This window comes from Entamoeba histolytica, genomic scaffold, assembly GCF_000208925.1.
Source record: "Entamoeba histolytica HM-1:IMSS scf_1104750517267 genomic scaffold, whole genome shotgun sequence".
Classification (NCBI taxonomy): Eukaryota; Evosea; order Mastigamoebida; family Endamoebidae; genus Entamoeba; species Entamoeba histolytica.
The window spans coordinates 69,082-79,614 of NW_001914907.1; the positions used below are offsets into that span (position 1 = coordinate 69,082).

At 24.3% G+C, this 10,533-nt stretch overlaps 4 protein-coding genes across 4 annotated transcripts; 3 read left to right on the forward strand and 1 right to left on the reverse strand.

Moving 5' to 3' along the window:
* Positions 1–224: 224 nt before the first annotated feature.
* EHI_065860 (uncharacterized protein) lies at positions 225–2,180 on the reverse strand (the record flags this gene model as incomplete). The annotated part of the gene is made up of 1 exon (XM_648571.2): positions 225–2,180. One exon carries the CDS (start codon positions 2,178–2,180, stop codon positions 225–227), a length of 1,956 nt encoding a protein of 651 aa, XP_653663.2.
* Positions 2,181–2,490: 310 nt separating this feature from the next.
* On the forward strand, positions 2,491–3,169 carry EHI_065870 (RNA-binding protein, putative; the record flags this gene model as incomplete). The annotated part of the gene is made up of 2 exons (XM_648572.2): positions 2,491–2,945; positions 3,015–3,169. 2 exons carry the CDS (start codon positions 2,491–2,493, stop codon positions 3,151–3,153), a joined length of 594 nt encoding a protein of 197 aa, XP_653664.1. The 3' UTR covers positions 3,154–3,169.
* Positions 3,170–4,123: 954 nt separating this feature from the next.
* Positions 4,124–4,760, forward strand: EHI_065880 (uncharacterized protein; the record flags this gene model as incomplete). The annotated part of the gene is made up of 1 exon (XM_648573.2): positions 4,124–4,760. One exon carries the CDS (start codon positions 4,124–4,126, stop codon positions 4,691–4,693), a length of 570 nt encoding a protein of 189 aa, XP_653665.1. The 3' UTR covers positions 4,694–4,760.
* A 3,228-nt stretch (positions 4,761–7,988) lies between these two features.
* On the forward strand, positions 7,989–9,728 carry EHI_065890 (uncharacterized protein; the record flags this gene model as incomplete). Its single annotated transcript, XM_648574.2, has 1 exon — positions 7,989–9,728. The coding sequence occupies one exon, from the start codon at positions 7,989–7,991 to the stop codon at positions 9,726–9,728; it is 1,740 nt and encodes a 579-aa protein (XP_653666.2).
* Between the last annotated feature and the right edge of the window lie 805 nt (positions 9,729–10,533).

The following is a 10,533-nucleotide window of genomic DNA, read 5'->3' on the forward strand; positions in this document are numbered from 1 at the left end:
TTAAATTATTTCAAGAACATAACTTAAGACAATAAACTTTAATTTGATATCTTTGTATCTAATGTTTATTATAAATAAAAAAAGACACTTCAAACTAGGATATAAAAGTTATGTTAATATTTTCAACCATAGTTAGACTAATACACCTAAACTCTAACAATTTTTAATTAAAAAATACACTTATTAGAATGAATATTGATTCAACCTGAATTTAAAAAAAACTATTAATTTAATAATTTGTTGCAATAGTCAGTAATTTCACCTGCATCATTTCCATAAACATTTAAAATTTCTTTTACTGATTTCTCAATTGAAGGTGTTTTAGGTACTTTGCAGAATAAGACAAGAAGAACAAGAATAAGAAAATCATATTTTTCCAAATTACTTTCGTCTTGAATCAATATTTCTTGATGAGAAATGATCCATGGAATCACTTGTTCATTTGCAAGTGAAACAATAGAATGAACAAGTTCATTTGAAGAGTCAACTTCAGAAATGATATGAATAAGAGAGTATAATGACTCAACATTTTCTGGTGTCAATTCATTCATTCTTTTCATAAATTCAATAACTATATTTCCAAGTGTATCTATTTCATTTATATTAATTAAATGCAATTCGCATAATCCAAACAATGCTTTTGCAGCTGTATGTTCATAACAAGAGTCAATGTAGTCTCTCATCAATTGTACAAAACGATGAACAAAATGACTTTTATTATCTTCTGCTTTAAGAATATCAAATTTAACATTCTTAATTACATCTACAAAAATTGATGCAATATCAGGTGTTTTGTCACAATATGCTTTTACTGCTTTAACAAGATAAGAAAGTCCAGACTCACATTGGTTCATTGATTCTTCAATACCTTTCTTTTTCATTATCACTTCATATGAAAACATCTTTTGTAATACAACAAGTCCCCAATACAATGCTGTGTCTCTATCATTTTTAATTTCACTTTTAACTTTTGGTGGTTCATCATCTTCTTCAATATCAATAATTGTACATCTACCAATAGTAGCAATCACATTTTGAACAGACAATCTCTTGATGTGTTGATAAACAAGATTAGACTGTGTGTTTGATGTTATTAATCGAATCAATATTAATGCCATAGCCTTTAATCCAAGAACACCTAACATTTGTGGGTGTTGTCCTCCTGCATTATCTGCTCCAAGATGAGCCAATAATGGTTGTGTTGGTAGAGCTAGAAGAACTGAGTCACACATAATAACACTTTCTTCATGAAGTTCTTTGACAACACTTAGACATGAAATAAGTGTTTGAATAGCAAAATATCGAACATCTACACTACCATATTTTGAAGGTTTATTCTTAATATAATTTTGAATAATTCCAAAATAAATATTTGTGGTAAGTAATTCTTTTGCAATTTCTTCGTAATGAGCACAATTAGCAATAATAGCATGTAGATGAACTTCAGTTCTAATATCACATTCTTTGTTTAATTTTTCTATAGCAAGATGACATACTTTCTTTATTGTTTCAACATTATTCACTGATTTAATTAATCCAGCAATACACCGTATTGTTGCATGTAATGATGGTACATCATTTTGAATTGGTTCATTAAGAAGACTTTCTAAAACTTGATTACAATCAACCCCATTCTTTTCAAGTAAATTACGATGAGCCAATGTTCCTACAGAAGATAATAATGATAGTCTTTTACTTGGAACCATTTGGCTCATTGTTTCTGATGGAGTTGATGTAAGTAAAGAACAAAGTTTCTTTGATATACGAGGTGCTAATAATGGACACATTAATCCATGAAGAAGAAGATATGACACAGACTCTATTAACTCAGATGATGGAGAATCTAAGAGAGGAATTAATTTTTCATGCCATTTTTGTTGAATTAAAGGAACTTGACATGCTTCAGAAGTAGAAAGAAGTAATAATAAATGTTCAGGTATATATGGCTTTGTTGTAGGTTGGTCAACAGTTGGAAGTAATGCAGTTAGTACTTCTTCAAGATTGTCATTTAATTCATCTGGATAGTCTGATGTTGGGATTGAGTCTTCTGGTTGTTTTGGTGTTTTTTCTATTTTGTTTTGTTCAGGTGATTCAAAAAGATAAATGTATTGTCGTACAACAGCAAGTCTCTCTTCAAGGGTTTGTATGTGTGAGAGGTACTTGTCAAGAGTATCAGCCATAAGAAATTAGAATGAAATACAAAGTACTTTGTTATAGGGTTTATACATTAAACCAATCATTTTTTCTAATTTCTCAAATGATAATTGTTGGTGTGGTGGTTAAACACTATTAATCTATAATTTTTATTCAAAGAAAGAAGTTCTGAAGAAATTAGTGTGTTTGATAAGGGTATAGTCAACACAAACAAGAAGATGAAATAAAACACAGCAATGAAGATAATAAAAGAAAAGGAATATCAAAAAAAAGAAATAAAATTTTTGTTATAAAAAACCCTTCAAAAAAAAACCTAAAACTTTCACCATTCAAAAGATGGCAGCTAAACCAGAATTCCAAGAAATTAAACAACAACAAATTCATAATGAAGAAGAACTTAGAGAAATTCATGTTCCAGGACAACGATTTAATTATGTTAAAGAAAATTGGATAGGAATATATCAACCGATTGTTTCACAATTAAAATTGAATATTCGAATGAATCCATCAAAGAAACTTATTCAACTAAAAACAAATGATAAAAGTCAATTAGATTCTCTTCAAAAAGCATCTGATTTTATTAACGCCATTGGAAAGGGGTTTGAAGTTAAAGATGCCATTGCTTTACTTAGAATGGATGATATATTTGTTGATTCATTTGAAATTGAAGATGTTAAAAAATTACATGGAGACCATTTAAATCGTGCTATTGGACGTATTGCTGGTAAAGATGGTAAAACTAAATTTTCAATTGAAAACACTACACATACTCGTATTGTAATGCAATATAAGTTTGTTTTATAGTTCATTTTAAAGAATATTTTATTGTCATTATTAATATTGGTATTTATTAATTGTAGAAAGATTCATATTATGGGAAGTTATGCCAATATCAAGATTGCTCGTGACGCAATCCAAGACCTTATTCTTGGAGCTCCACCAGGAAAAGTATACAATAATCTTCGTACTATTGCATCTAGAATGGATTCTGCTCTTTAATTTGATTGTTTGTTTTAAATAGTTGTCTGGTTAAATATGTTTGGTATTATCTAAATAAGATTTTCATCTTCATTTTGTTTATATTATACTTAAAACAGTTAGTAAAAATTATAGAAGAAATAAGTACTGATATTGAGATAATCAAATGAGATTCAAATAAATGTAAAATGATTAATTAAAAGGATAAGGTGTTGGCAATACGTTTTATGACTGTACAACTACTTTTTAAGATTCTATTAAGTTAAAAGTGTTTTTGTTTTAATCATGTTCATTGAACAGAAGTGGTTTATTAAAACTTTGTATTAAAATATTCTTGGTGAAACAAAACATAATAAAGAGAAAGCTAGTTTGGTATATACTAAAACAAATGAAAAGAATGTCTAAATATATGGCAAAACTTACAGAGTAAATAAGACTTTTGAGGTTCTATCTAAAATAAGAAAATAGGTAAGAATCAAAATGAAGAATGGAAGAAAACAATAACCATTTGGAAAGAATCTTTTTTATGATAAAATGTTATTAAAGTACTTAGTAAATACTTCAACATTAAAATCTTAAGAAAATTTATACTAAATGAAAGATCAGATTCTAAGGGTATAAGAAGAGTTTCAAGAGAGAATAAATTTAAGTCTTGGTTCAAAGATTTATATGATAATTATTCAGAAATAAGATAAAAAGAAATAAGAAAGAATAATTAACATACTTATGCTAAATGAAATAAAATGATTGGTAATTTAATAAGAAGGAATTCAATAGTAAATGATAGCAAGAAAATTATAACTACCAAACATATCATATAAATAAAACGTTTAAAATTTTTTTTTCATTCTAATTTAAACAACAAAAAATTATTTAATGTTCAATTTTTGTTTTATTGAAGTATAGTTTAATAGAAGAAATAAATACTATGAAATAGTAAAGAGAATTTGACACGAGTTTTGTTTTAAGAATCATCTGAATAACAAGTATAATGACTTGGTTTATTAGTGTTAGTCTTTTATTTATTGTTTGCAATGCAATGGAAATACATCAATTTGTCATTAATAAAGGAAAGCACTTATATCCTATTCAATTACAAGATAATGAAACAATACAAATTTTCCATACAGAACGGTTATATGAAGAGATTAAAGTATATAAAACAACTCATGAAATATACATAGAATCACCAATAACATTAAAAGCAGAATATTCCATAATTCAATCAAAAGAAGAATGTATTTGTAAGAAATGTCAGTATGACTGTAATATAGAAACTAAAGAATGTATGATAGGGACATTAAAACGTGGGACATTTACATTTGATTCATTTCTTGATTTATTAATGCCTACAAAATCATTGCTTATTTTCATCATCTTTTCTGTGTTAGTTGTTGTAAGTGTTTGTATGGTTTGTACAATGACATGTAGATTTGTTGATTGCTTTACTGATATATTGTGTAACAAAGCAAAAGCACGACAAAAAAAGCTTGAAAAGGAAATGAGAAAAAATATGAAAGAATCTGCTAAACAACATGCATTAGAACTCTCTGCTTTGTAGACGTCTTTTCATAAGAGTTCAACCATTTATTAGCTTTTATAAAACAATTGAATACTTCCATTAAGAAATCACTTAAAAATTAATATAAACAAAATAAAACTAGAAATTATTCAAACAATAATAAGACTCATATACCTATGTTTGAGTACAAAAATAAAGGTTAACAGAACCTGTTTGAAAAGCTGTGTGTTGCCATAGTTCATAAAGGGATTGAATGTTCCTTTAATGAGTATGATTGTTGTCTATAATTTTTGTCTGTAACCAAAAACCATTTTGAATATACCATTTTCTTAATAGATGATGAGTCTCATCTTCAGTTGATTCAACTTCAAAAACACACAAACTACCAAATGTTTTGAATAAATGTTCAATTATCTGTTATTCTTCTTTTTCGTTTCTCAACTCTGGAAGGAATGCAATATTTTCTATAGTATGGAACTATTTCATCAAATGCCAATAAATAACAAGTCTTGCAACTTTTCCAATATATTTTACTCAATAAAACCATGACTTTTTCTGTGTGTTAATAACTTGTTCTAACACAACTATTCCCAAAAGAGTTTTGAGGTAATTGATTAATTTTTGTTCATTATTTACAATGTTGATTGAATTTGTGTTATTATTACACTGTCTAATATCCTCACATTTATACATGTTAATTGATACTATGAATATTCGTTTTTGGTGTTATATTCCATTTATCGTTTCATTAACCTTTAACATTAATATTTTTATAACATACATTCAAAACATTAAAAATAATATCCATTGTATGAGTGGTTTAATATCATATTAAAAAATAAATAATAGTTATCTTTCATAATGAATTGGTTATATTTGATTTACTAATAGTATACTAGTTATTAGTCAGTATTTAAATCTACACATTTATCACATTTTATTTTCATTAAATTTGAGACTATTCATGTATTAAGAAACATTATAATATATGAACTAAGTAAATAATAACGGAATATTACAAACATCAATTTAATGTAATATATTATAAATCATATGTAAGTGTGAAACATATTAATTATTTCAATGATTATTATTGTATCATTTACTAGAATAGTGGTTAATTTTTTTTAGTTATAATGAATGATTTAATATACAGTTATATTAAGTTATGTGTTATTATAACCAATGAATGAACTAAATATTCATCATTTTAATTCTACGTTCTTATATTACTCTTCATAATTTACTAATTCAATAAATATCTTTAACAATTTCATTTCATTAGCACTTATTTAAAATAACTTAAAATTTAATCTAATTCTTTATTTAATTTAGAAGAATGAATAATAGAAGTAATTCATAATATAGTTAATTGATTTAATATTAATTTTGAATGAGATTAACTCTTATTCCAAACAAATTAACACAAGAAATATTAACACATTAACTTGTTTTTAATATTCATATTTAAATGATTTGCATAACCGTTATAATACATCATTATATTTCTTTATCTAATATTTAATTAAATTGATATGACACATTTATTAAAAATATTTTGATAATAATGAATTATCATTAAAAAAGAAATAGATGAAGTTATTAAAATATCTTTGATAATATTCTTTTCATATTTCATTTGAAGAGTTTTAGTTAATTATTTCCTTATATAAAATAATATTTTCAGTTATCATCTTTACTTATTTAATTCAATACATTTATGTTTTTGAATTGGTTATTTTCTTTATTAAACATTTCATTATTTACAGAGAAAATTAAATGATAATTCATTATTAAAAAATACAATATTTTTATCTTTTTTTTTATTTATTGTTTTGTTTATTATTTGTATGGACATGATATAATACTATTAATGTTACATTCTTTTATTTCAAAATATTAATACCATTCATACTATTCTCATTTACAAATGAAATTCACGTTTATTTAATGAATTTTATATAATATGAATAATATGTATTTTCAGTGCAAGATTCTTATTTATTTTGAATCTTAATATATTAAATTCAACATTATCAATTTCCTCTCTTGAAATATTACTATTTTAATTGATAATTATTTTTATAGAATTAAAAATTGATTTATTCTGTAAACATATGTATTATAATTTATTATCTAATAGAATTATATTTAGAATATGTGCTTATTAAGATACTTCATTTAAAAAAAAGAAATTAAATTGAATGATTGATTTCTATCACAATTTCTTTCTTGATTTTTATATTCTCTTTGACATAGTTAGATTATTTCATTCAATCTCTTCAGATTCTTGTTCATGAAGTACTTCTATGTTTTTATATTCTCTTCCTTTATCTCCATATTATTTCATTATATCTTTTATGTTATTATTCATTATATTTTTTACAACTATTTCACTTGCAATTACAATACATTATTCTTTTATTATTCTTACTAATTTGTTGTTGAATAATTTATTTATTGTTATTACTTTTGCAATTACTTTTATTTTAGTCTATTTTCATGTTTCAATATATTGAATATTTCTTTATTTTATATTCTTCTTGTGATTTTACCATTTTCATTTTTATTTAATGTTAATTTCATTTTATTCTCTTGTTTTATTCTCTATTTCTTCATTATATGTTTTTATTTTATTCATTTTCATTATTTATTTCATTATCTTCAATTAATGATTCATTATTATCTTATTATTTCATCATTGTGTTATTCTGTATTTCTTTTATTTTTTATTTATCTAACTACTTTATTCTGTGTATTTCAATATTCTTATTTTATTCATTCACTTTTCTTCTAATATTGATATTAAGTAAACGTCTAACTGAGTTATGGTAGTTAGCATAAAGTAATTGTTTCTATTGTTAATAAAATGATAATAATTGTTAATAAAGTGGTTATAGTATTATTTTATTGATATTGGTTATAATGGTTATGTCCATAGTTACGTCTTTTAAATTTGTTTCTCTCTGTGAAATTGTTTTGTATGGTTTTCATGATAATCCTGTGATATAGAGTTTAATTCTTCTTATACTAACTTAAAAAACAATAACCAAAACAAAATGAATAACAAATATTATAAGTCTAATTATCAAAACAAAAAATATGATAAAAATAGTACTTATAATATAATTATAGTAATTTACTATAAATAATATAGTTTTTTTTAACAAATCTTTTTACTATTAACATCATAATTCAGTTATTTATTAAATCAAACAAACTTATGACTTGACACACAACCTCACTCTACTTACAAAGAAAGTCAATTTGTGAAAATGTAGAGTGTGTTTGGTAATGCTATTTAAACCGTTGTGATAACTTATTTTCTCATTCAATGATTTGTTTCTTATTGCTTATTTCATTTGTATTTTCAGAGAGTACATCAAATACACATACAATTCTTTGCATGGATAATGAAGTTACTGAAGCTTCCAAGTGTCAAAATTTCTTAGAAGTTTCAAATATTGCTGATAACCAAAACTCAGCTAAATGTATTAAATATGGTAATAAATATATGAAAGTTTATACCCAATCTGTTAAACCGAGTACTGATGGAGGAATTGAACCAAAGAATGGAGAAGATGAGACTAAGAATGGAGGAAGTGAGACTAAGAGTGGATCTACCGATGGTAAGAGTGGATCTACCGATGGTAAGAGTGAATCTACATATAGAAAGAATTTCAGAAATAATTGGAAAAAAAGTATTAAAGGAGAAGAACCTGTTACTATTACTTACCATATTAAGTATTATAACAATAATGATTGTACTGGAAATGAAGTATCAGATATTACTGTTGTGCCAACTAAAAAACCGTCAAATATTGTTATTACCATCCCTGTTGAAGAGAGTAAAGACTCTGATAAAATCACATATACACAATATGTTGCAGCTAACGTTTGTGTTAATAACAAGATTTTTGTCAATACTCAATTTGGTGTTGCACAACATAAATGTACCAATGACAATGAATATAGTGAGCTTGAGGATATTATTACTGATAAATTTAATGGAATGACATGTATTATTCAAAATAAAGTTGACATCACAGACAAGACATATACTACTAGTACAACAGCTTCATTTAAGAAAGTACAATCTGTGAACACACAATATACAATAACTGATGGTGCAAAAATTGTTGAAATGACATCCCCTGATACAGGTAAAATTTATACATGTACTAAAGGTACTAGTTCAATAATTATATGTACTAAAGACGAAAAACAAGATTCTGTTACTGTTCTTAATACTAATGGTAATATTGCTACAGGTGCTTTATGTAATACAAATAAATGTGAAGAGAATAATGGTAAAGCTTATTTCTTTGATACGTGTGAATCAAATATGAAATATCTAATTGCTGGTTCATTGTTCCAACAATTTGAATATAATGAAAATACATGTGATAATTTTAAACAACTTAAATTATCTAGTACTTCAGATAAACATTTTACTATTGGTAGTGAGACATATCTACTTACTTTCAATCCAATTGAATCAACTGAAACAATTTATACTAAAACATCTGATATTGAATATAAGACTTACGTTGTTGGATCTTGTCATAAGACTGGTGAAACTTCTTCTAAAAAAGTAGTCAAGACATCAGAAAATAAATATGTTATTGAAAATTTCAATGATGTTGAATGTAAAAGTGCTGGCTCTGTAGTTAAAATTCTTACTTCTATTCTTACAACTGTTCCAGTTCAAAATGCTACTGTTACTCTTATTGAATCGGATATACAATGTACTATTAAGAAAGTTTCTGATGCAGTCATTTCTACAAACATTAAATTAGATACATGTGCTGACACATTCAAATATGTTATTGAAAAAGGTGTTGTTACAAAATACACATTCAAAAGTAATTCAGATTGTCTAAATAGTAAAGATGGAGTTGTTGATCAAACAACTAAACATACATGTAATAAATGTGATAATAATGTTGAAACTATTTGTCCAATGATTACAGATAATAATTCTAACAATGATGAAAAACCTAACAACAATTTAGGTGATAGTACATCAATTATGTTTATTGGTATTGCTCTTATCATTACAATCTTCTTCTAATTGAAGTCATTTAATCTTTTATTTTAACTTTAGAATTTATTAATACAATATAATTTTGAACAATTAAATATTTGATATAACAAATCAAAATATTATTTACATATCTAATTTATAATAATATCTTCATTAATAAATATTGAAAAAATAAACTAGATTAATGTTATAAAAATAGAAAGATAATAAATATAATCTAATTTATATATAAATAGAATTAATTATAAATGTGATGTTAATAGAGATTATAAATAGGACAAATAGTAATAAAAGAATAATTTCATTACTTTAATCAAGAAATTAATAAAAAATAATGAAATAATGAGAATATTTTTCTTAACAACAAAAATATATAAAATATCATCAAATTATTATATCAACACTATTATCATAATAATTATTTTATTCTTGATTTTATTAAATATAATATTAAATCACTTCAATATAAATTTCATTAAACACTTTAATAAAAATAAAGTAATTGAGAAATAATATTATAACAAACAAAGAAATTATAAACAAACATAAAATAATTATTATTATCATTTTTTGATTAGCAACGAAAAAAGCAAATAATAAAAAAAAGAAGAGAAGGATATAAAAGAATAAAAAGAAAGTAAAAAGTAGAAGAAGATGAAGAAAGAATAAAAGTAGAAAAGGAGAGAATATAAAACGAAAGAAGATAAAGTGTAATAAAACAAAAGAGATGATAAAAGAAGAAAAGAAAGAAAAAAATAAAGGGTGCAAATTTTATTGAAACAAATAAAAAAAGTGCAAAATTTAATGATGCAAAAATTAATGATGCAAAATA